Consider the following 27,373-nt stretch of genomic DNA (forward strand, 5'->3'; position numbering starts at 1 on the left):
CACAAATATTTGCAAATATTAAAGTTCACAAGGTCGAAAACGCGGACAGAGTTACAACGTTCGAAATTTCAACTATGAAAATACTCGAACACCTGCGATCTCGTCGATTGGAAATTTTCCCAAATTTTCTCCAAGTCCAAATCGAAAGACACACCTGACACTCCTTTACTCCAGGTGTGAACGAGTAATTTTCCTTCTCCGTGTCCTCGCAACAAATCACCGAATTTGTACCAGCGTGTACGAACGAGTGGAAAAGAAACGAATTGTGTCCACCGGAGAACCGGATACTGTTAGCCTGTATTTCGTCAGACGGTTACCGAGATTGATCGCTTGTTGAGTAACGCATTCCCGTGTTCCTCTAACTAACAAATTTCCAACGTGGTTGCTCGCACACCATCCTCCCTCCCCCCCCTTTCTCTCTCTCTCTCTCTCTCTCTCTCTCTCTCTCGACTTCGATTTCGGGTCATTGGAGAGTTGGGCGCGGAGAAAATAAACGGCCGGTGCGCAACTCGATGATCTCGTGACGCTGTTTCGGTCCCGCGGCGCGTACATGCGAGTCACGGCCACGGATATTCGCGGCGTACAGAGAGGAGAGCGCGTTACCTGCCGATCGCGTGCATTGTGAGAATTAATCATCGAAAACGCAGCGGAATATTTTTCGAGCGAGGAACATCCGACGCGTCGTATCTTATTTTCATCGTGCGCGTCCGCCTTGGTGAATGTATCGTCGCAGTCAGCGGAGTTGTTCGAATGAAAGACCGACCGAGAAACGAGGCGGTTCCCTCGCGCTTGCTTTTGAGTCCCCCGATTTAGAACGAATTCGATAGATTTCGACGGCGGAACCTCTGCGCAAATTCATATTTCTATGAAATTTAACGAAATTTAGAAAGAAGAAACTGGACAGAAAATTGTTTTCTCTGTTAATTGTTGCACAGATATTGTCTTGATTGCATATTTCTTCTTTACATATTTCATATTGCATGCATTCTGTGCATATCTGCACCTTCAAACTTCGTATAAGCGCGTAAACGCGTTCGCAGTTTACTTATGAAACGTATTCATTCATCGTATATTTTTAGATTGAGTCGACGATTAGTTTCTAAGGCTGAGCGGGGCCAAAGAAGCTCATTAACGTCCGAATGCATAATTTAGAAAATTTATCTCAGAGTTTGGCTAATTTGAAGCCAAATCTTGAAATATTTATCAATTCTTTTAAACATCAGGTGGTAAAATTTAATACATCAGAATTTAATATATACAATCTAACTAATTCTTACTTTAATTACTTCTAAAGCATATTAACAAATATCATTTCTTGTTATTGTGTTACTCTTCTAAATTTTCTGACTAATAAATCAGACCGATTATCAATTATTAAAAATTTAATTATTAAAGATGAATAAAGTTTCGCTGCAGGTTTTCAGCCATCTTGAAACACGAGTTTTGTGTTATTTTCCAACACACCGATTCTCTCAATAAAATTTTCATTCTTCGCGATTTGTTTATCCTGATTGAGAAATTCTTTGTCGCTAAAAATTTATGATAATATTAATGATAGAAAAAAATTTATACTTACGTGCGAGTCGCGCTATACACTTTTCAGAGACACTGTTTGTTTTTTATTTTTTAATAATTTGTAACAAAATGTTACCGATGAAAATTGCAATTCGTTTTATCTAGGAATTTAAAGCGTTATTTAGTTCATTTGATTGAACAGCAATGTTATAATTCGTCGCTAAAGTTACGTTGCAAATTTTGGACTTTGTTCCTCGATAGTTCTACTATTGAAAAATTAAAAAAAGAGATTTGTAAAAGTAAGAGTAATTTGAAAAATATTTAAAAGACAACTACGAAGACGAAATTTGGTGATGTTCATTGATAAATCACAGTCAATGTAGAAACAATTAACGTGTATATATATTTTCATCGTAAGAGGTGCAGCAACATACAGTTTGTCGTTCGATGTACAGATACAAGGATTTATCGACTCGTGATCGCAGAAACGAGTACAAAGGGAACGTGGCAAAATCCGTTCGAGCTCTTTCCTTCGAAAAAAAAGGAAAAAAAAAAAGGAAAAAGGCCGCGAGGACGTTCAATTATCGACGAGAGCTCTTTCCATTCACGAACAGTGCTGTGCATTAACTAAATTTCGTCGTTTAACCCATTAAGGGGCAACATCTTTTATTTCCAATCTTTCTCAGTCAATTTACATTATCGAGTTCTTTTCCTAACACCGTGCATGTGAAAATGTACTTCAAGAATTCGCTTGATACTGTTTTCCACTTTTTCTAAATCTGCGATTTTATGAAATATTATAATAACATTACGATTATACTGCGGACATTTATAAGAAATTTAATATTGAAAGAGTGCGCAGATTGCCTGTAACATAAAAAAAAAAGTTATGATGAAAAAAAATAAATTTGGAACATATTTCAAAAATGGAAAAGCGAGTGAAACAAATCTCTGCTTTTTCCTCCTCAAATTGTGTACGCAAAAATTCAAATTTGCACAAACATCTATGCAGTCTAATGAACTACAAACTATTTCTTGGTCCTTAATGGGTTAATGGTTATTCAAGTTGTCGATTATTGTCGTGAAACCAGCGATACTGATTTAAATATATTCGAAATCCGTTTGGATCTTTCACGTTAAATCGTCGCGATTCTGCACGACACTGATCGTGCGCAAAATGGTGGACGAGTTACAGGAGGTGCCAACTTCTTCCTGCAAAGTTTCACCGAGCACATGAAAAAATATTTGTACGCTTTTTACCGTGTATCTTCAGCCTTAAGATGATATGTATTTTATAATTCGGCGACACGCCATCCCCGGTTTCCTTCGACACGCTACAACGACGAAGGCACGACACCGTTTAATCACGATTAAACTCCGAATCAAACAAACGGACCCGCGATTAAAACGGAAATAAATAAAAAGGAACAAGTGGGAACAACAGAGAGAAAAAGGAAGGAAACTATGAAAAAAAAAAAAAAAAAAGAAAGAAAAGAAAGGAATCGGGGAAGTCGGAAATTCCAAATGAAAACCAATGAAAACGCGCTGGGCAGGTTCGTTGAAAAATTATATTTTTTTTTCTGGCACGAATCGTAAACACAACATAATTTATAAATTAACATACACAATCATCGTCGTCAATAATTTACAGAAATCATCGTGAGCGTTTGCTTCGTTTTGTTTCATTCTTTTTTTTTTCTTTTTTTTTTTTTTTGTTTTATTCTTTTTTCTTTATCGAAAATCTCTAACTTGTTCGTCGTTATACAAAAAAACGTAAACAGAATGTCGCGGAACCGCAGAAATTGTGGTTCCCGCGGGGAAGGAGACCCGTTCTCGGTCGTCGCTCGTCGTCTTTCCTCGTTTTTCAAACGTACGGAAGAGAAAACGACGCGAGACAGGGCGAAGAAGAAGCACGAGCACGAGCTTGTAAATGCGAAATGATGTTTATGATTGGAACGAAGCGTTCTTCTTCATCCCGTTCTGGAGGACGACGAGAGTCGGATGGGATATATATATATATTTTTTTTTCTTTCGATGAAACGAGGAACAAGGGGGAGAAAAAAAAAGTGGGGAAGAGTGTAAGAATAGGACGAAAAATAGGAAGCTTGACTTGCAAATAGGATAACAAAATAAATAATAGAAGCATTAAACATGATTAATTACTTAACAACGTAACTAGGCGTAATAATTAATAATAATTAATAATAATATAATAATAATAATAATAATAATAATTAATAATAATAATAGAAATAATTATAATCGTACGAATGGCTAAATGAGTGTTAATAATTACAAGAACAGGTTGTTTGTCTGGCACGGCGATCGCTTAATTGCCTGACGACACGACGTCGCGTGTTTCATATTTTTTTTCTCCTTTTTTCTTTCTTTTATTATACAATTATACGTCCTATTTTTTTATTTTTTTTATTTTTCGTTTCGTGTCCACTCTACGTTTGACCAAGCGAAAAAAGGTCTCGTTTCAGCGAGAGGATTCTCTCTGTGTTTTAAAGATTAAATCGCGCGAAGATCGCGTAAGTCGAAATTTTCGTTAGAAAATCAAATCAACAATCAAACCTCAAGTTGTTTCAACTTGTAGCGAACACACAACCGAATTTATCCATATGATTTCGCGTCTTCAAAAAGAAGAAATAATTCAAAGGAAGAAAAAAAAAAAAAAACGAAAAAAAGAAAGGAAAAAGAAAAAAGAACCACGAAGAACATCAGTAAAAAGAAAACAGAAAATCCCTCAATTTTTCGCGCGATATCGTGTACGCCCGTTTCGAAACTACGAGATTTTGTATTTTGAAAATTCTAAATTACACGGCGATCTCTCTCTCTCTCTCTCTCTCTCTCTCTCTCTCTCTCTCTCTCTCCCTCTGAGCAAAATGTCGAAGTCCACCTGTACGAGACCTTCCGTCTCGAGGTCTCTCCGTCTCCTCCTCCCCTTCACCTAGTGTATCCTTCTCTCGTCACTCCGACAAGCTGCCTTCCGAGTAATCGTTCGATCGACAAGAGGCAAGTTAAAATGGCAAGCAAAGACAGCTTTTCCCCTTAACGGCTAATTACACGTTCCGTTCCTCCTCGGAACGCTTAAGACGGTAGACTAATTAGAAAAAACCTCGGTATACAAAAATACAGATATACGTACCTGCGTGCGCGTTTTCGAACTGCGCGCACTTCTTCACCACCGTGTGTATTTTCCTGAACAATGCGTCTATCTATCGTACGGTATGTGTCGTGTTTCGTACGTGTGTGTATGTGTATACATCGCGTATCGTGTGCTCGCGCGTGTTCACACGGATGAGCATCGTGCGTGTTTTACACAGGGCGTGACTCGCGACATTTCGTCACTGCCCGTTTTACCGTGGCCACACGGGAGACACACACTGGACAGCGGCCGAGTTATGGCAAGGAAAAAGGCGAAACGGTCGAGGTTGAGCAAGGTTGAAGTAGCTGATCGCGTGTAGTCTCTCCGGTGGAATCGTCGTACGTAGCACGTGAACGCACCGACGTCATCGACGCTTCTTCGACAGACTTTGCTCCCGTTCTTTCCTCCCGTTTCACACACTTTCGCGACGAAATTGTAATTTCCAGTCTCTCCCCGCCAATCGCCAATTTTCATTTCGATTGCTCGGAATTGTCGTGTTCTCGACAACATGTTGTACCTTCACCGGCTTCCCCGACGAGTGTGTCTGGCGAAAAAACGCTCGATCGACGTAGCACGTATACATTTCTCGCCTGTCTCGCGATCCGCCTGTCGAACTTGTGTGAGTATTTTTCCGAGGGATCGTCCGCACTGAAAGTGAAATTCTCGAGGAATCGGCCTGCGCTTCGTCGCAAATACACTAGTTAACGAATTGATATCTGGCCACCGTGGACCGGAAACGTCGTGCTTCGCGAGAGAGTCGGACAAATTTGGAAAAGAACAAACGCTATACACTTCTCGTGTGTTTCGATTTTCGACTGTCCGCGAATTTCAACATCGCGTTAATGATTGCGAAACATTTTTCGTTGTGACTTGCTCTCCGCGTCCCGCGCTCGCTGTTCGTTTCTCCTCTCTCGCGACCCTTTCGCGAAGTCTCTCTCTCTCTCTCTCTCTCTCTGTCTCTTCTCGGATAAAAAAATATCTTTGTCTCTTTTCTCACGCACGCGTTTACGAAACATTCATCACGCTCAACAGTTGACAATACGAGAACGATGTTATTATCAATAATAATAATAATATTAATATTCATAATAGCAATAATAATAATAATAAAACGCAATAATAATATTAATGTTATCCACTAATTAACGTTACAGCTAGACGCTTTTATTATGCTTTAAGTTTCTTTCTTTCTGCAGGTACGGTTACGTTCGTTCTCTTTCTTTTTGCGTTTTCTTTCGCCTTTTTTTTTTCTTTTTATTTATTTATTTCTTCATTCTCCTTCCGCACGGGAAGGAAAATCGTCACGTCTCGCGGGTTCGTCTGCGTTCCTCCTGTACAGTAAGTATATATCTCGAAATCGAAATCTCCTCGAGCGAGACAGCCTCGAAAAAACATTCGAGTGCCTTTCCCTTTTCCTTTTCTTTTTTTCTTTCTTTTTTTTTCGCGAGCAACAAACGATAATTTTCGATAAATATATAACACGTCGCTGTCGACAGGAATTTCGCAACGTCCAATAAAACAACACACGCGCACGCACACATTCTCTTTCTCTCTCCTGTGTGTTAATCGTTACAACAGCTAACATCTACCGATCACGCACTCGGTTCTATCTTCTTTTTTTCTCTCTCTTTTTTTTTCTTCTTCTTTCTTTAACATCCGGACAACAGTCTGAATTGACGATTTCGCTTTCGCGCGGCGACGAATGAGTTTTGGAAAAGATCGTTGTTGACGAGCAAGTGTCACGTTTTTCCTGATACGTTGAATATCTTCTTTTCAAAGCATGCCCACGTCAAATTAAAATTCAGATAACTCTGCTGTTATCAGCTGCAAAGGAACGATTGTTTCTCGTTTACTTTGAAATTTTCTCATTCGTCTTGTTTCAAATTTGTTACGTTCCGTTTGAAATGAAGTTTACGACGTTTACTGTTTATACATCAATTTTAATTCCTCGTCATTTCGAAGGTACGAGAAACGAACTATTTCTTGTTAAAAATTAATCGACAGCAATGGAAAACTTGACCGGGAAATTCAATTGACTGTTCAAACGAAAGGAAAGTGGCATCATTACGGAATCATTGAAAGAAAATTCAGAAAATTTAGAAAGAAAACGGTAACGAACATCAGCAACGATCTTCTTTTCAACGCACTCAGCTCGATTGATATGTAACCACGCGAAAACGTGGCTTGACAACGTGGGCCGACCGTGAAAATTTGGCACAAGTTTCTTCTCATCTCCGAGTAAAACCCGCGAAACTCGCAAAACACCGCGCGAGAAGATCGCGAGTATCTCGAACGTTTCGATTCGCGCAGATCGAGCATTTCTGAATTTTGAATCTTGGAATTTTGACGCGAGCAACTCCCGCGGGAACAATGCTTTCGGGTCGTTCCCGTTTCGAAACGCAAAACAATCGAGAGAGAGTGACCATCGTCCTTTGACAGAAGCTTGCGCGCGGTCGAAGAGATTTCAAAGATGAATAACGATCGCATGGACTTTCATTAAATTCCGACGAAATATCCGATGGTTGTAAACATTTGGAATTTCGAAAAGAATCATTCCATTTCATAGAGATAGAAAATACAATTTTGTAGACTTCGAGAAGGCACGAAAAGAACGTTACAGGTGTCGAAAGGAATTAAGTTTTGGAACAATTAACAATCAACAGAATCGACGACTCGTCGTATTTTACTCGTAGCTTCCAAAGCTTCCAAAACGAACGAATTCCACGCGAGGCGGTAAGCAGTTTTTGGAATAATTCACGAACGGCCGCTCGTCTCGGTCTCGAGCAACAAAGACCTCCGGGGGAGGAGAATGATGAACGTCGTCGAAACGTTTGAGGTGAAGCAACGGGAGGGAAGACGAGTACCGTGTAATACTGTTGAGAGGATCGCGATAAAGTTTCAAGAGACCGACGATAAAGGTGTGTTCCGATGCGTGACGACGAGACGTATTTACGAAAACAGGGAAACCCCAGTTTTGTAACGGAAAATTCTCCTTAACTCTAGAGTAGCTGGATAGTGACTGGCCTCGTCATCGACGACAGGTCGAAGGGCTGAGATATTCGAACGAGACGAGTCGACCTTGCCCTCCTGCGTCGTTGTCCTGCTGCGCGTCGTTCGTCCGTCCTGTCATCGGCTTTGTCGAGACGTTGGAATTTCGGCGACAAAGCCGTTGGTCGAGGCTGGTGGTCGAAGCTCACGTCCTCGAAATCCGCTTGCAATCACGGGCGAGAAATCTGGCCGTCGTCATTCAGCTTTGATGGTCGCCGATGGGGAGGCCATCTCCTGCGCGAACGTTGGGCTGTCTTCGCCGGCAAGGAGGCCAGGCTCGCTCTTAGGCGTCTGAACATCGGGAAATCTGGCGTGGGTCCTCAAATGCCTGGTGATCATGTCTCGGCGACAAGCGGCGTACGCGCACTGCGGACACTTGTACGGTTTCTCGCCGGTGTGCGTTCGCTGATGGGTGCTCAAGTGGTCCGACCTGCTGAATACCTGGCCGCAAACCTTGCACGTGTATGGTTTGACGCCAGTGTGCAGTCTCATGTGTCTGGTGAGCATGTCCGACCTGGCGAAACTCCTCTTGCACACGTCGCAGAGATACGCCTTGGCAGATGCGTCCTGTGGACCTTGTCTACGATGCCTCGAGGCCATGTGCTTGGCCAGTCGGTCGTGCAGACTGAACATTTGACCACATACTGGGCACACGTATGCCACGTCTGCTCCGGGCGGCATCTCCTCCACCACCGGCGACACCTCGAGGTTGTATCTCACGGCGACGCTCTCCTTGGTCGTTGGCGATGCCACGTCGCCCTTTACCACCGGAACGCTCACCGAGCCTCTCGACACGATACCAGGTGGGAGTAGCTGGAGGGCGGGTGGCCTGCCGGAAACCGCTGCAGCGGCCGCCGCCGATGCCATCAGGCTCTTCATCGAGAGATCCAACGGCGACTCCTGCGGGCTGGTCGTCTCGCTCTCTAACAGGCTGCTTCTCAACGATGGATGGTTGAAAAACACGGATGAGGTGAAGAGCGGAGGCTTCTGGTCCCATCCTGGCACCAGGTCCGAGTCCGAGTGGCTTCTTCCTCTGAAGATGTCCGGCAGGTACTTGGTCTGCATATAGTGCTCAAAACTGTACGACGACAGGGATCCTGGTGTCAACGGCGGCAGAGTGAGTGGCGTCAACGGAGTCAACGGCGTGAGAGGTGTCAACGGGGACGTTGGCGATGGTAGCACCATCGAGGGTGGGCTGGTCGACTGTGAACACTGGACGCAGGTGCAACCAGCATATTTGGCCACCGAGGATCTTTGATGGTGACGCGGGTGTAGCTGACTGTCGTACTGATTGTTGGCGTTGCTGTTTCTGTGGTGATGCCTGTGCCGATGACGATGATGATGCGGGTGATAGTGCGGATGATGAGGATGATGATTCTGCTGTTGCTGTTGATCGGTGCTGTTGGACGACTCTTCCTCGGCAGGCGGTGTTACGGGCTCCTCGCTCTTCAGCCTAAGTGGTAGCAAACTGATGCCAGACGGTGGATCTGCGACCGATCTCGACGACGACGACCTAGGCGAACCGAACACGTCCTCCTCCTCTTCGGACGCTGGCACGCTCCCCTCGAACCTCAACACCTCGCCTTCGGACGGAGAGCTCCGGTGTTGCAGAATGTCCAACACCTGGTCGAGCCGTTTTCGTCTGCGTAGGTTCCGATGGTTGCGATTCGCGGTCGCCGCCAGGGTGTTATTGTTGGTGCAGGAGGGCGGTGGCGGCTTGGCCGGACCCGGGGGCGCGGCTGCAGCGTCCTCCACGGCGCTCTCGGCCATCGTCATCGAGGATGCGCGGCACCCGCCGCCTGGGCCCTTTATGCCGCCTACTACACCCTCGGCTACCACCGTACTGCCTCCCACCTCGTCCTGAAACAACGAAAAACCACGCCGCTCTTACTTCTATTTTCCTTCCCTGTAATCTCTTGGATATTGGTAAATTACAGTCCTCGGCCGCGCGCTCATTTCCGATTGCTCGCGAGATCGCTCTCTCCGACGCACACACCGCGTAATTTCATGAATCATCGTTTTAGTGCCGGACGCGGACGCGAATCACCGGCGTGCGTGCACGCGCTGCGCTTAAACGCGCGCGACCTTATCTCGCTGTTATCCGCCCCGCTGACCGGCTCCGCCATTACGCTCTTACTCAAAAGGGTTTCGCGTCATTAGACCGCAAGATCTCTTTCCGCGAGAGTTTTCTGAGAGGAAACGCTTCGCGTTCCGTAGGTATCTCCTTGCTTACCGAGTCGACGCAACGAACCACGGGCGCAACGACGAAACAGGAGGAGAGTCGTCGAGCTTTCGATCGACGAACCAAACGACACCGATCCTCGTTACTGAAGGCGAAACGCGATTCCGTCCACCGTCCACGGAGGTTACCACGGTCGTAGCAGATCACGATGAACGCGTTCGCACGATTATTTCCACGGGACGGTGATGATTGACCGTCTGTCATCGAGCGTCGCGTAGCCATTAAATAAAAGGCGCGACGATCGCGCGATCGATCGATTTCCCTTACCGAGATGGCATCGATGACGCGAGTCGAGCGCTGTTTGCACGACGCTTTCGATTGACGCGATGTGCGCGTCGCACGATGACGTACGATCTCTCACCTTCCAATCAATTTTCTCGTAATTTCGTTGAAAAGGAAAACAACTTCTCGGAGGGTAGGAGGGGAAGGAGGAGGGTGAGCGTCGCTCGCGTGGTCGTTCGAGCGCGATCGTCCAACTCTGATCGACAGAAATTTGCCATTTTGATTGAAATTCGAGCAACTGACCCCCTCGATACTACACGTTTATACAACAGTTGAGTTATGAACTTCGATTCTACAATTTTAAAGAGTTTCAAACAGGATTTATTTTATTTTCGAGAACGTCTATTCCGCTCATTTGTGACATAAAACTTGTGAAACTGTTTTTTCGACAAACGAATAACGAATGAGAAGGTCCCGATTTAGATACTGTCGCTTCAACGTGACTACTACGAGCAAGCAAAGATTTCCACATCTCTTACAAAGTGCAGCGCATTTATTTATAACGAAAGCGTGCGTGGATCACGCGACTCGTCTTGCTCGATACTTTATCATAAAATCACGTGCAAGTCCACAGGTATAGAAGGTGGTCTATTTGAAATTTAAATGGTGCGCAAAAGACACAGGCACGACGAGCACATGAATCAACGTGCACACGCGACGAATCCAACTAAACCTAACAGTTTTTCGGTGTGGGCGAAGCCATTTGTCTCTCGGATATTCAACGTTAGCTGCCTTATGGCCAAATAATTGATCGCTACGGAGAAATCAATGTGATTCTGAGAATCAAATGTAAATTTCGGATACGGGTTTGTCGTGTAAATAATTTTTCAGTGAAATAAAATAGATAACGTCTTGACTTAAAATCTGCTAAACGTCGCTAAACGAGTTCGAAGTTTCCATTTTAATCGTTCGTCGACAATTCTATGAATGGCTAGCTACGAAATTACGTAGAATACGCGTAAGATGAATACGCAAGTATGTAAGTCCGGCCGTTTTTCTTACAACGTAAAAAAGTGACGATAAAAACGCAGGAAAAACTAAATTATCCGTTAAAATAGTTACTTTCTTTCATATGCAATTACCTACGCTCAATCCTTTACGTAAACTATTATTCACGCAGTCAACAATTTTGAAACAAAAACGTCAAAGAAGTTTCTCGCCTCATTGAATCGTCATTCTCATAAAGCTGACGTCTATACGTTTGGGTCTTGTTAAAGAAAGATACTTCGCAATTGGTAAGCGAAGTGCATAAGATAGATGTTAGAATGTTCGTACATATACGTGTGTAATTTTCAATCGTTTCAATATCTCATTATGGAGTGAGCGTGTGATGTTAAAGATGGACGGCAAACAGGAAAAAATTCGTGATTTCATATCGGCGGCAAATGAAAAAAATTTTTATATGTATTTTTATATCTATAGTCCACATTATATCATATATCTACGTATTATACGATACGTGGGTGTAAATAGTTTAAATAGTTGAGGCAAGAAAAAGTCGTTAAAGAAGCCGAATTTGGAAGAAAAATGTAAAACTGCGTAAATATATATATGGGGAAAAAATGTTCAGATGTTTTTAAACGATAAATAAATCTACGATAAAAAGAAAAAAAAAACTTCACTCGCTTAATTTTCGTAAGATGCCTAATATCTGGATATCTAGATGGATGTATCACATTATTTGACAAAGAAGAATTAACTATGTTCCAAAAATCCATACGAACTTTCTCCTTTTCAATACACGAAACATAAATATCTTTTCCACGTAAAAATTTCGTCCTGTCTCAAAAGAAAACAAAGAAGAAGAACTTCTTTGTTCAATATCCAAACGATGATGTACGTATCTAGATCCCGAGAGATGGAAAACCACAGAAAACTAGCAACTTTGAGGTGTGCCTCGCTTTTTTTCCTTTCCTCCACAAACTGAAACGTCGACTGTTCGAATCGTCCGCTGACAGAGTCGTTTTTAAACGTTCGATCGAGATTTATCGCGGCGATTATGCGCGAAACGCGCCGCCCTTTTACAACCTGTGCAGCCTCCGCCGCGCGAAAGACGACGGGGACAACGATTTTCCAGCGCAATTAGTCGCATCGGTGGAATAGAAATTCGCGGAAGCCGAGCTCAGCGACACAGATGTCCGGACTTTCCAGCGATTCCAGCCTGTCGCATTCTAGGGCGTGCGGCGCGGCTCTTTCAAATCGATTTGAACACCGCGTGTTACTCTCGCCGCCGCGCGAGGATCCTTTCATGGCGAAGCGGCCGAATGCCTGGCTGGAAGCGCGCCAGCGAAAAATCAGCTCCACGCGATCCACGAATATCAGGTCACCGTTGCACGGAAATTTTATAGTTGGTTCGCGACACGTCGAATAACTTTCAATTTAACGCCTCCGCGTAAAAACTTTTCGTAATTGTTCACTGCTAGCGGAAGAGACAAACACAGAGACGACGGAAGAAGTCGCGCTCTATTCGTCAATTTATGCTCGTTGATAAAATCTATGTCTGCATCAAATCTATGTTACATTCCACGAGATGTAAGTCTCATTTGAAACAAGAAGAAAATGGAGAAAAGGATCATTTGCAAGTTTCGATCGATTTCTTACAAATAACAGTTAGTATCTAACTAAACGAACGCTTATCAATTGCGTTCATTCATCTGAACGAGAGTTCCAATCGTGTGAAACGAAAATCCTATATTGACTCGTATCCTATATTGACTCCAATTGCACAAGAGAATAAATGATCATTGTGCTAATATTACGCGAATAGCCTCGATCGACGAGACTAACAATAGGGACGGTGTATCTCTCGCATCCTTATCGATCCACATCGCTTCGTACACGAGAGAGATCTTCGATGGACTTGGAGTTTCCTTCTTCGCAGGAAAGATATCCGTGATATTCGCGTATCGGCGAATCGAGAGATCGACGACGGATACAGCGAGTCTCGTACGGCGGTCTTTGTACGTTCCTGTTCTTCCCTGCCGCGATCATCGTCTTGTTGTTTCCCTCGCGACCCTCCCTTTCTCCTTCGTCTTGGCCTCGGCAGAATCTCGCCGAGAGAGAAAGGGCCCCCGATGATCGCTCGTAAAACGCAAAGGGGACTCGTAAACGGAGTGAAAAGACGTCAGAACGTAAAAGCCGAGAACAAGTCCCCCGGACGCGAGGAGATGTGGGCGTGCGACGTGGCTGCCATCCCCTCTCTCCTTTTTCTCGTTTCACTCGTTTCCTCTATTTCTTCCTATTTCTTTCACCACCGTGTCTTTCTCCCCACTGCCATTCTCATTTTTATACTCCTTTCGCGTATCCGCAAATTTCGGACTGCGCGCTTCCCTGTTTTCCTGCACGTGATATTTTTAACTGTCGCTGTCGCGTACCAATGTTCTGGCTGAACCATTCTCGTTTGTTGCAAGAAGCTAATTCGAACGTAGGAGAACATTTCCTAACTTGAACGTTAACGCGTGGATATTCCTGTAAATTACTTGGTAACAGCATGGAGAATAGAAGAAATACTGTAGAAACAGTAAATGTATATATACTTTTGGAAGATCTCGTAGGATGTGACCGAACTATTGACGCTAGTTTGAAAATATATCTTCGCAACTAGCCACATGGTGTTTCAATCTGTTCCATTGAAAAAATGCTCGTGTATCAACTGCAACGTTGGAACTGTCTCTAAAATTTTTCTGCTCGGAAACTGTCAACACATTTCTAGATTTCTATATTCAGGTACTATTAACGTACTTCTACATTTTAATTTCCTCAGCTGATGGCAGGAAATTATTCAAATATGCATTCGGTATCATTCGCAGCCGCACGGTATATAGCAGAGAGTCGTCGAAGATTAAAAATATTAATTATATTGGACTTTTTCGCGGGAGAGATGGACGCGACGCGCGTTTCAGAGTTTGTTTCATGAAACTCGAAAGGCGTGCTCTCGCGGCTCTCGTGCACATGCGGCTCTCTGCTTCCTTTCTCTCGCGGCCAGTCAGGGTAGGCCTGTCTCTTTGGTACTACCACACCGTCGAAGGGCATTTAGGATAGCTTAATGGTCGGCCGGTTTCGTTTTGAGGCTGATTCGACTGGACGCGCGTCGGCGTTCGAAGAAATCACCACGGGCGTCGCTTTGCGTCACGCGGTTACGCAACGCGATTACCGTGTTACGTTAACAGAGAGGAGAAACTTAATCGGTTCGTTAGATCGCCTATCACGTTAACATGCTTTCAGATGCGTTTCAGAATGAATCTCTAAAAGGAGAAGACTAAAGAGAGTACCGTAAGTAAGGAAATAAGAAAATTTTGAGAAGGAAAGATACGAAGATGCGAGTAGATGAGAGCCTTTAATAGATGAATCTTTGATAGAGAGGAGAATAGATTATAGTAAAGAAAAAATTTTAAAAAGGAAGATACGGTGAAACGAGGTGCAAGAGAAGAAATCTTTGGTACGATTTAGAGCGAAGAGAAAATCTAGAAAAGAAAAAAAAAAAAAAAGAAGGGATCTTTGCGATCACTTGAAGAGAAAAAAGTACAGAACGTAATAAATCTCTAAAGAGAGAAGAGGAGAAAAAGTATCATGATAAATACAAAGAAAAGTCTTGAAAAGAAAGAAAACAGAGCAAATGTGTGTGACGATTTGAATTTCTGAAGAGAAGAAAATGGAAGCACATTTCAACAAACGTATATAGGAAGAAATTTTTAGTAAGAAGCAAAGAAAGAGGTGAATGAAGAAAAAAGGAGGTGGAAGAGGAGGATGGAATCGTTGGATCGATTTGGAGTGAAGTTGGTAAACAGCGGAGCGACCGCGGCCGGAGAATTTGCAGGAGGGCCGGGAGAAGATCATCGGTGAAGAATTCCAGCAGGAATGCCCTCGGGGAGGCACCTGTAACCGCGGCTCGACGGGAGAAACAGAACAGGTTGAGACATGGGCGTGGGTGGAGCGCTTGATCTTTCTCTCCCACTCGATCTGTCCATATACCGGGTGCTCCGCTGCTCCGACGATGAATACGAACTGCTTGCGAATCATTTGAAGCACAGAATCAAATTTATCAGTTATCAATTTGTAAATGTTTTCTCTTTACATGCTATAAAATTAATCTCTCAAACCTCTTTATAATTAAAAAAAAAAAAAAAAAAAAATAACCAGTTAACTCCTCGTTGTCTTGACACTGTATAAAAAGATATTTGACTTTGATGCAATTATTTGACTTGGATGCAAACTGAGATTGAAGCTTCGGCTAAATTTCGGTACTGTCACTGCTTGGATTGAATTTTGAAATATGTCTGCGTTGGATTATAAGTAACGTTCGAAAGGGGTTAATTCGTATCTCGTTATATAAACCGATTATATTCCTCGGAAACGGAATATTTCATACGTCAGCTCGATCAGTTGGTCAAGTGATCACGAAAGAAAACGACCGCGAGAACAGCACGTCAAGTAAAACGAAAATCAAAGAAACTCGTTCCGGCGCCTGCATCGAGACACGTTTCTCACACCGCAAAGGGGGGGGGGGGGGGGGGAAGAACCCTTATATATACAACCTGTTGTCGTACACCGTCGAATTAGCTGAAAACAGCTATTAACTTTCCCTTGCCGTTCTTAATCACCCTCGTCGAAACACGCCGCACAATAGACACGCCGCACAAGTCGAGAAATTAACTTCAGATGAACTCGAGATGGAATTGAAACAATCGGACAAGTAAAATAATAATCGGGCAGCTGCTCTGTCGACTTTTTAATTAAAACACCAAAGTCTGTGGTAGTTTCTGTTTCATCGTGGAACGCGAACGAGAGTAGATCGAAGCCATTCCTACGTCCGTTCATCCACCGTTCCTCCTTCGGAAGGAAAGAGTGGCCTTAGGGCAGCGAGGCTTGGCTCGGTGGCGGTGGGACTCCGGCAAACTGCTACCAAAAAACCAGACGGGCTACCGAAGAGAAGCCGATCGTTGGTATCTACATAGGCCTCCATAGGGTAGAGAAACTTCATCGCCAGATTCTATTCGCGGTTAACGCGAGCAATGAATCGGCGCGAGAAAAAGAGTGAGATTTTATATATATTTCGAGTGGAGGCAACAACGCTTCGTCTCACGATGCCTTTGGACTAAATGAACAAATTCTACTTCAATCAAATATTGTGTGTCTGTCTAATTTCGATTATTGTGCAAATTGCATTTAAAGGTTTCCTCCGTGTGTCATCAACATCGACAATTTAATAATAAACACTACGAACGCAAGTCTCGTCAAAGTGGATCAATCTCATCTTTTCCTCGTTGCGTCGTTATAAATTGTAAATGCGTCGAGCAAATCTCAACTGAGGAGAGAAAGAGCGAGAAAGAGAGAGAGAGAGAGAGAGAGAGAGAGAGAGAGCCGCGCAGAAAATCGTGGAACTGGCGGTCAGTCGAGCCGAGTTGCATCGCGCGTTCAATCTCGCTCTCGTTTCCAGGCTATCGATCGTCCGACTTCAGCTGTTCGTCCTCCGAGACGTCAAAGGGTGTTTCTCTGCTGCTCTATTTTTCGCCGCGCGAACGCCCACGGACGCCGCGCGGAGAGAAAGTGCAGCACCATGCGCAAGGGAGAAAAATCTATATAGAAGCAACAGGATCGCTCTTTTGATCGTGTTGTGCGCGCGCGCGTTTCCTCCATTTCCTCTCGCCACCATCCGCCCTTCCTCTTCCCATCAAACTGCTAGCGACAGAATGACTTCGAATACAGCGAAAAATTCAAAAATACGACTATAACGATTACGAGCTTAAACGTATCGATAGTGTTGATCGTCCTGGAAGCTTTGAATATCTTGGAACTCTCGATCATGTTGAATATTTTAAAAGCTACAAGAGGTTTGAAAGCGACGCGCAATTTTCTTATGCGAATGAATACTTTGGAAATGGAATCAAAAAGATAGAACCTTCGTGGAAAATTGTTCTACGTACTGGATGTTATGGAAAATGCTATACTTTGGACACTTACACTATATTCTGTGCATTTTTCCACATAGTATAGACACTCTGTACAGTTTTGTGCTTCAAAATGTTAAATGCACTCTAAACTCTAAACTTGCAAAGTAAAAAACTCGTAAGACACTAAAAATACTTTCAAAACGTCCAAGACGATCGAAACTTTCGAGACTCGGATCTATCTCGAATCTAGCAGGACTTCCAAAGGCTTTATAATCCCCGAATCATGTTGGTGGTGACTCGCATTTGTCGCCAGACATATACGATACAGATTCGAAACGATTCCAAAGTGTCTGAAATCCTGTCTCGCTAAGAACAGCAACGTCTCCTTCAGCGGGAAAAAACGAGAGAAAGAGCGAGAGACGTCCCTGACGAACGACGCTGCTTGTCGCGGGACTCGGCGTCGTGCGACAGATTTTATCGTTGCTGGAAAATTACGGGTTATCGGCGTAGTGATTAATGATCCTCCTTCGTATATCAGACGGTAATTAAACGCGTGGTAATTTGTGCGCCACGAAAGGGAACGCGCGCCGTTCGGTTGACAGGCCAACTAGGGTTGATTTAAGGAGCTATACGAACCTATCGCCTCTCTCTCTCTCTCTCTCTCTCTCACGTACATACACACAATCAGTGGATGAAAGTTCCCACGTTCGGATAAAAATTTCAAATTTTTCGCGAAACATGTTACAGAGTTACTAATTTATTTATCAAAGTTACAGTTGTACAGATTCTGAAAAAATGGAACTACGTTTTCTGTACGAATACATGATAAATGAATTGGAACAAAAAATTACAAACTCTATTATACATAACTGTATGTAGGAAACGTGTTATTATTATAGTTATAATCAGAGTAACTATCATTTGCTTTGCTGTATGTGATCAAGTTTCCTGTTCTTTTAAACAAACGTAAAAAATATCGTCAATGTTTTAGAAACAATGTACTTTCAGCTAATAAACTGATTGAAGTCTATAGCTAGCTGTTTTTCTATCTGAAATATATGAAATTTGACAGATGCGTGTGTAACAGCTCGCCAGAAATATTCGAACAGCTGTCATAGCAGAAATTTCACACTGGACGACGTTTAAAACTGATTTGATAATGCACATACAAAAGTTACCAAATATTTATCACACGTAACTGGTATTAAAAAAATGGTCCCACTAAGGAACAACGGATCGTTACTGAAACGTACACTTACTACTATCAAATATTTTATAATATATTCTTATATTTCTGCTTCAAACTTGATCAATTCATATTCACAAAAAATATCAGCGCTCGAACACTTTCGCAAGTAACTGTATGCACGCTTTCGTGACTGACTGTACACACAGGACGCAGTTACATAGAGAGAGAGAGAGAGAGAGAGAGAGTCTCAGTCTACCTCCCAGTTTTCCTACCTTCTTGTACACCTCCTACAAGACGCCAGGACATTTGATCGGCATCGAAAGGGTTACATCGAACGCGTCCTTTCGTTCTCCGCGCGCTGTAACGCGCGGTTCGATCGTTAGGCACTCGAAAACCCTGTCGCTAGGTCGCGACAAGTACTTTCGCCGGTTTTTAACCGGCGACTACCATCAGCCAATAAATAACGTCCGACTCGTCGCCGTTCGCCGGCAGATGCAAAAACCGACTATCATACTTAACGTCACCCGGGAATGGTTGTAAGCGTTTTACAAGGCTCGCAGATCGTCGAGCACGATCGGCTCTTTCCCCCTCTTTTCGCATCTTGGTACATCTTCAGCGAGGTTGACGAGCAGTTAGCGTGGTACCTGGTCTGACAAGTCAAAAACGACAAGTCTGCTATCTCGCCCCGATGGCATAACTTTCTACACCCCCGGTTCGACAACGGCGAAGGGCTGACGGCACGCAATTAGACGCGTCAACCTTACCAGAAGATCACGCTTGCCCGAATGCCTGACTTGTAAGGAATTTTGCTACGTGATCTCTTTTTACGACGCGCAGGGAATACGTCGTTGGGTCTATTCTTCTCCACAGGGAGAGGCTGACGAGCAGGCGAAGCATCCTCCCCACGAAAACCTATCTGATCGTTCTTCTGCGACACCGGCAACCGACGACCTGCCACCGCTCATCTAGAAAATCCACGCAACGCGCTGCTATCTCTGTCAAGTCGTTCTCGGTGCGTTCCGCTTCGATTTTACGCGCGCGACACTCGTTGGACAGCTGGCTGTTAATCATCCTCTCCCGCTATCCGAGCCTTGATCGCACGGACAGCGAAATTAATTTATTAGCCTTGTAGAGGCGATCGACTCGCCAGAGGAAACAACCGATCATCGAGATTCGCCTCGTCGAACTCTTTCGCGTCGCTGTTGAGGAATGTGGTCGATGAATCCTCCGTTCGACCGATTGATCAGTTTCGAATCGGATATTTGTACATTTTACGTAGAATTACATTTGCATCTTAGGCATTTAGTATTTTTCAAAAGGATTCTTTCCGATAAACAATTGAACGAAATGAAGAATACCACGTTCACCACGCTGTTTTATTATTTTACCAGTGCTGCTGTTCGCAATATTCAACTCGAGTTACAATTACTAAATTTATTACACTATCGTGTAATTGATGAAGTTATCCGTAGACACAAATTATTTCTTTTTATATATGGAACGTATTATTCTTCACATATTATTTTATTACACATTTGCATACTATTATACGAATTTTACACACGATGACGTGAAAAAAATTAAAAAGCAAAGTTGCACTATGAACGCGCATAAAAGTATTCCCGGTATTTTTGTCAAATGATTTCCAAACGACACAACAATGATCTCCACGATCCTGTTATCACGGTAGCCGGTATAGCACCGATCTGCTCCTTCGATCTAGTTAGCGCGATCCATCGATCCGACCGGCGTGTAATCGATTGGCCGATGCGGTTCTAAAGGGACTGCTGCGAACTCGCTGAATCATTCGGACGACTCGATGATAACGGGCGATGCCCTCCGCCTCTGCTTGTTGATCCTCCGAACGACTAGCCGATGTTATAATAAGACGTCAATTCCCGTCTGCTCGCTTTAATGACGCGACAACTTCTCCCCGTTCACGCCTTCCACCTCCTGTCGCCCTTGGGAGCGCGACAATTCGCGCGCGAAGTTGAATTCGGTACGAAAACCGGTTGCGTACGGGTTGCAGCGCTTTGAAGCTCGAAACCAACGACGAGACGAAGGGCAGATGTTCCACGCAGATGGAATGGAATTATTAGCGAGGAAGAAGGGTGGAAGGAAGATTCTTCAACCCCCGTCACTTTCGCTTCAAAATTGAAAGTTTTTTTTCTTTCAATTTTTAATGAAGAAAATCGTATGCAGAAATATATATATATACAAAGCTTATTAAATTATATTAATTTTTAATTTAATTATAATAATTTATATTATTATAAGTGTGTATATTAGGTTCGTATATGCATTAAAGATTATTAGAAAGGACTATAAAATATAAAATACAATTGAGAAGATGGAATTTCGGTATAAAATTGTACATAATATCGATAAAATAACAATTGTTTATTTATTAATTTTTTATCAAAGTTCCACCTCCTTAATTATATTTTCTACAGTATGAATTTCCAGCAAAATCCAGCGATACTGCAATATCTTTTTCGCCCGATTCGGTTAGATTTCAGTTAGATTGGTCAATTTTAATTTACGCAAATTAAAATGACTAATCGTCAATGATCAACGATCAGTTTTGGCGATGAAAGTCAATGGTGATGGAAACTCAATCGAGAACTAAATCACCGGAGAATATTTTTCGGTCAATTACCGATCGGAGCAACGTTGTTTACGAAATCACGATTATAGAGAGGAGGATATTTAATATATCGAAGACAGAAACCTCATGTCACGAAACGGCGACTTTCTCGTTCAAGAGCCAACAAAGGAAAAGAACGGTAAATGAAAAAACAACGTTCGCGGTACTTCCTCCTCTGTGAACGAGGTTCACTTTCCTCGCGCGCCTTGGTTTTTTTGCGCGCGGTTGAAAAATATTATAAAAGAGCCTCTCTTTCACGGCTCTCTTTTACAGCTCATTTAACTCGCTGTTCTTTCCAAGAGCAAGAGATAAAAACACCAACGAAAGGAAAGCTCGTCGATCCAATTTCGAAAAAAGAAAGGAAGAGGATACCGATCTTTGAAACAAATAACTTTGCGGAGTAATTCCTAACGTTGGAGAATAATTAAAGGTGAAAACGTCGAGCTAATGAGTACACCTCCGGTTAATCCGTTCGATACCTAATAACGATCTCTGGGCCTGCAAATTTCGAAGGCCCAATTATTTATATCAAAAGGTTCGAATCTGTTCGCAAAGTATCCGATCCCATTTCAACGTGATGCACGCGTGCGTCGATCTTCCGCGTGTCTTCTTATTTAAATGCCCTAGCTAGCTGAAATCGGCGCGTAATTATTTAACCGGCGCTGCCTGCCATTAGAGAGCGAAGCATCCGTACGAGAACGGAGGACGTCAGCCATGGCTGCCTCTCCCGAAGCGATCGTTATCGATCTTAAATTGGAATCTCCTTCGACGATTGTTACGATTGACATCCACACTTCTGTCTCTCTCTCTCTCTCTCTCTCTCTCTCTCTCTCTCTCTCTCTCTCTGTCTCTCTGTTTTTCTTTGGTAATTAAACTCTCGCGCGGCTTTTCCCGTCAACTTTTTACGCTTCGCACCTTCTCGGCCCTGCTCGCTCGCGTCTCCGCGTCGCCATCGACTTCTCTCGCACGGCCAGCCGTGAAACCGGCGGCGAATCATTAGCGATCCGCCACTCGGCTCGGCGATCTAAAAAGGAGCCGGCGAGAAGCGGCAGCTGAGAGAGCTGCCTGACGATACCGCGTCGTCCCTCGAACGGCCAACGAGTCACCTGTACCGGCTGCGTGAACGTTTCATGCGGGTGGATTCCAGGTCTTCGGGCTTCGGCGAAGCCTTGGAATGCACCGGCCGCCGGATTCCCGAGGTGATGTTCCCCGGTACGCCCATGGGAATTGCATGGGGAGAGGCGTAGTCTTCCCGCGATGTGACTTCAATTTGCTGCTCCTCTGTTTTCCCACTCTCGCTCTTTGTTTGTTGCTTCTTGTCGCGCGGGTACTTGGCTCTCCTTACAAATTAATACGAAACACTGCGTTACCGATTCTTTGCTTCTCATTATCGCTTCCGGCGAATTCGTTTTTCGATTACGTGTTGAACGTATTCCAATCTTGTAATTTTTGAATTTTTTTCTGGGCCCTCGTAAAGGGATAATTTCTCACTCTGTAATTATGCAACGGAGTTTCCAAAATCACAAAATGCACGTAATATGCAGAAACACAGAAAATACTGAAGATACTCGATCTCTTCCAAAACTGTTTCCCCGCAAAAGTACGAATCAAAGCAGCCTAGTCGCAATTATTTAGAAACAATTTTTTCGTGCAAGTTTTTATGACAAGTCCAAATTTGGCGCTCGTCAGAATTGAACTCGCCAAGAATCGAGAACGATGGAAAAGAGGGGAAAACCAAATGGTCGTTAAGAGGAGGTGAGGAGCATCCCCCTCGCGAGGAGAAGAAGCGGGGCCCATCGTGGTTCGCTAATCGCAAACAAATAGCCGGTTCGTTTAACATTTGCTCCTGCCTGCCTATTTGCTCTCGATTCTTTGCGTCACGCCAGGCAACAGGCATTCCACGAACTAATAACACTGACCGCGTAACAAGCAGCGTCATTTGCAAGCGTTTACTTCGAGCAACGACGTTTGATAATGCGACCACGCTCGTAAAATCCTCTCCGGGGACAGATAATACCAGCTGTAACAACCTCGTCTGCTCTGTCTCCGTTTCCCTATCAAAATTCCTGGATTCCGTCAGCCTGCACGAAAACCTCGTATTTTATCCGAGAGCCGCAGGAAAATCCAGCGCCAGGATCCATAGACGCGAGAAAAGCTCTCGCGCGATGAATAAGATAACTCAACGCGAGGTTATGTTCAACTTCCTCGCGCATGATATCCTCTACTAATGCGTTTGCTACTTGTAAAAGATGAGATTCCGATGGGTATTCCGCTGTAACACTGTTCGTTTTATTTCGCTGAGACGCGAAGATATTTTTAGTCAAAAGAATGTATTGTATACGATCCTCGAATTTTTCACCAGTAGATTTGAAAATGTGACGAACGAAGAACGTAACTGCCAAGAACTATGGAATACTGAGGCAATTTTACAGTCGAATTGTTCGATCTTGAAATCTTTTCGTTCAATCGAATTTTTCTCCACGTGGAATAATAAAATACAAAGTGGAATGAAACTTTAACAGTCCGACAGAAATTTTGACTCGACGATATTATTCAGATATCGAAAGAATAGAAACTCGGATGAAAAAATTGTTTCGCGTAGAGTTTTCAGAATTCTTGCAACCACGTCAACGAAAATCATTTATCCACTGTGCAATCGTTTATAATGAATTTCGTTAAAACTCCGAGTGTAGCGCGATCGATTTCCCGAGTCACCGCGCAAGTATCTTTACACTCGTTTTTTACACTATATCGAATAGCTCTACCAAGAACTTTAAGTCCTCGTAACTACCATAAACCACGAGCGACACGCATAATGCACTGCGTATATAAGAAAGCATCATTCGCAAGACAAACTCCAAAGTTCTCCGCAAACATCGTCCTCCGTATTGAAATTAAATTCGAACTTCCAGTCAGCGAGGCATCGCCTCGCGTGAGACGAAAATTCCCATTTTTCATGGGGATACGTTGGAAAGCGGTTGGTCAGAATGCTCGGTGGGCTCGTTGCGCAAAGCCGTCCCCGGGCCGCATTGGAAGAGTCATGGCACCGCAGTGCAGCAGAACTGCAGAATACGGATGCACACCGTGACAGTTGCAACGACGACCTTAGCCAATGCCGCGCCGAAGAACCAAAGCAGGGGGAAATTCGAGAAAAATCAAGAGAAAGCTGGCTACGATCGAGATCGTCGCGAGTGAATCGATGGAGGAAAGCAGCCTGCGGCTACGTCGACGACGTAGATCGCCGAGAACCGAGGTACAGGCTTCGTGTAACTCGTCTATACACGATCGCGAAGTAAATAACCCGTATCGACGATCGATGTTCAACGTTCAACATCACCGAGATCGAACAGCCCATAAAATATTCATAAAAACGTACGACGAAAGGTTCAACGCCGACGGATGATCGCGATCCGTGTTTTCACCGTGATCTCGACGAAGGGAGAATTTGTAAATTAAATATAGTTTGTAAATTTCCGTATTAAGTATTAAATTCTTGCTTAAATCTCTGTTCCCGCGGTTGCGCGAGAAAATTACGATTCTGATATTTGAATTATTATGGCACGATTCTATGAATCGAATTCAGATTTTGGACAAAGCTACATTTCCTATACGATTCGTCGAAGATATTTATTTATTTATATTATTCGTCAGTAAATATCTCTTGAGTCAGCGATGAGTTAGTAGTGTTAAATTTTTACGAAAATAAAATTTCTAAAATTCTTTCCTACGTAGAAGATCTTCCTCTTAATATTTCGCATCAATTATCCCATGCCATACACGACCATCTATCCCAGAGAGCTTCTAAACGAACAATTATACACGTCACGCCACGCATTCGAAAGAATCTGGCGAGGAACGTGATCGCGTAATTGTAGGTTAATTCGAGGCCGGCAGAAGCGTGGGCGACTCCTCGAAGTCACGTCTACGAAGAAGTTCGTCGTTGGACCTTTTGCACGCAACATCTCCTCTCGACTCGAGATACTTGTGTATCTTCTTTCACGTAACTCCTCTCGTTCACCTACTAACGTCTCTCGAGCTGCTTGCGTGTACTGGGAAGTACTCGGGTGGAAAAATTTCGGTAGAAAAATTGTTAACAACGACACGAAGAAAACTGTATGAATGGTTAACTGTTTAGTTACTGTGCCGTTGGACAACGTTCATTTATTATTCGGCTGTTTCTGTCTCTGTTTCTTTCTTCCCTCTTTCTACCCGGGCCGTTTTCGATAAATGATTCAAGTTAATTCCAGTGGAACTTTAAGGCTAATAATTTATCCGCGATAGAAACCCTTCTCTCGTGAATTAGAATAACAACAGCCGTGAGTCAAAGAAAGAATGAGAAGAATGAAATGTACGAAGAAACTTGGTTGGAAAATTATATCACGTCCCTCTGATTCTTCATTCGGTAGATTGGAATAACAGGTCGAGAAAATCGCACGTTTCGCGTGACTTTGATTTTGAGTTACGCGCTACGCGGTAATTCTCACTTTCGATTAATTAGCCGTAAAAAAAAAAAACACGTCGCGCACGATACGTTGCCATACTCGCGACGAAGCAACTTCGTGGTGGCACTGCCGACGAACGCGACGGTCGCGTTTCTGCTCGCATTTTCTCTAAACACTCGTTCTTCAAAGCCAACTTGGCTTCGAATCTTTCGACTTCGCGTCGGCGACGTATCCGTAACAGTCTGACCAGTAGCGAATTGAAGCTGCTTCGGCTCGAGTGGACACCTAATTAAAAATGATTGCCTGAATACGGTGTATCGAGCACGAAACTGGAAACTAGATTACAGTACTTATTAATTGAAAATGAACGCCGAGAATGGCGTTGCAAGTACGAAGGCTGGAGGCACGATTACAGAAAGGCTGAATAAAAATAGACGCTAAAACCAGTGTTGTAAGCATGAAACTGGAAACAAGATTTAGCAGTGGTCGCTAATTCGAAACGAATGAAAATACAAAGTGACAGTGTAAGCACGAAACTAGAAATAAGATTACCCGACTGAAAATAAATATCGAAAATGGACGTGGTGGAGAACGAGAAACCAATTGGAAACGAGATACCAATTGAAAATGAATATCAAAAATAGTACAACGGCAAAACAGAAACTCAAAAGAAATTAAAATACATCTTGACTCGATATTCACAGTATTTTCGACAATGATTAAAGAATGATTAAATACACGACGCAACTGTCCCGTATCATAATCGGGCAAAAAAGAAAGAGCGGAGAGGCGGCTGGAAAAAGGAGAAAGCAAAGAAGAAAAAGAAGCAACGAAAAAGAGTGGGGAGAAAAAGAAAGGAAGAAAAACCGACCGACAAAAGCCGAAGGTAGTAGTAGTAGTAGTAGTAGTAGTAGTAACAACGATGCAAAGGCAGAGGGAGGAAGAGAGAGCAACAGAGAGATCCGTAGGTTGGATAGGGCAACGCTTATCCATGCAGGGCCCGGCTGCGCGCCTTAATAGAAACACCCACGCCCTCATTATGCGGATATCGTAAACATTCCCCTCATATGCGAACCAGCGCGGCGATCTCCCGTATGCAAATCTCCTCGCCGCGCTGGTCTCTCCCTCACTCTCCCACCCTTCCTCCCTCAGTTTCCCTCTGTTTCCCTCGCAGTGCGGTGCAGTTTGCACGCCATCGCGTAAAGCAGTCGGCCAAGCAGTTGCCCCGTATCGGTAAGCCCCGGTGGAAGTTGGCCGAGTATAGAACACCGGCGAACATCTCTCTCTCTCTCTCTCTCTCTCTCTCTCTCTCTCTCTCTCTCTCTCTCTCTCGAGCGAACGACCGACCGACCGACCGACCGACCGAGGGCCTTTAGCACTTTAGCCGACCGTGGCCCTTCTTTGATGTCAGCCCCCGCATTTAACGAGCCGAAGCCACCTACTAACCGAGGCGAGGCGTTTTCGCACGCGAAAATAATCGCGCCGCTATGATTCGCGAAACGAGCCGCGTCGCCGGCCTGTCCTCCCTCTGGCCTGTCCAGAGACGGGAGACGAGGAGCCCGCTACTCTCTCCAAACGGATGAATTACGAGCCGCGGTTGAATACCACCGGCCACCGATTAGGGCGCAGATTTATAGGTCTCTCGCGCGTGTGCGGGAGCGCGAGAACTTCTTGGAAATTGAGCTAATCAATTTTCCTTTCTACGTACTTTCAATTTCGTTACTCGAACGCGGGTGCACTAACGTCAAAGTTAGAGCCTTTGCTCATTTATGCGTGCTTATTGCATCTGGTATTGTAGTAAACAATGACGAAGAGTTGGCCGCCTGGACGCAATTGGAGCGTCAACTTTGTCAATATTGTCAGCTGCTCGCGGGATTGAAGTGCATGCTTGCCTCATTTACGAGAAATTTTGTAGTGAGGTGGATTTTGCTGTGAATTAAACTCGCGATCAGAATCACGTTTGAATT

At 43.9% G+C, this 27,373-nt stretch overlaps 1 protein-coding gene across 2 annotated transcripts in view; it reads right to left on the reverse strand.

Annotated features, from left to right (window-relative positions):
* Nucleotides 1–3,069: 3,069 nt before the first annotated feature.
* LOC122535347 (zinc finger protein 768-like) overlaps nucleotides 3,070–27,373 on the reverse strand; it is a 79,701-nt gene continuing 55,397 nt past the window's right edge. The window contains exons 1-2 of one of the 2 annotated variants that reach the window (XM_043666819.1): nucleotides 9,948–10,175; nucleotides 3,070–9,574 (exon numbers count right to left, since the gene is read on the reverse strand). In XM_043666819.1, the coding sequence (XP_043522754.1) occupies nucleotides 7,910–9,574; nucleotides 9,948–10,160 (1,878 nt within the window). In that variant the 5' untranslated portion in view covers nucleotides 10,161–10,175 and the 3' untranslated portion in view covers nucleotides 3,070–7,909. Of the gene's footprint in view, nucleotides 9,575–9,947; nucleotides 10,176–27,373 lie in introns of those variants that run through there. The other variant, XM_043666820.1, reaches the window with a different exon arrangement.

Source organism: Frieseomelitta varia, unplaced genomic scaffold (genome assembly GCF_011392965.1).
Source record: "Frieseomelitta varia isolate USP_RPSP 00005682 unplaced genomic scaffold, Fvar_1.2 scaffold_706, whole genome shotgun sequence".
Taxonomy (NCBI): domain Eukaryota; kingdom Metazoa; phylum Arthropoda; class Insecta; order Hymenoptera; family Apidae; genus Frieseomelitta; species Frieseomelitta varia.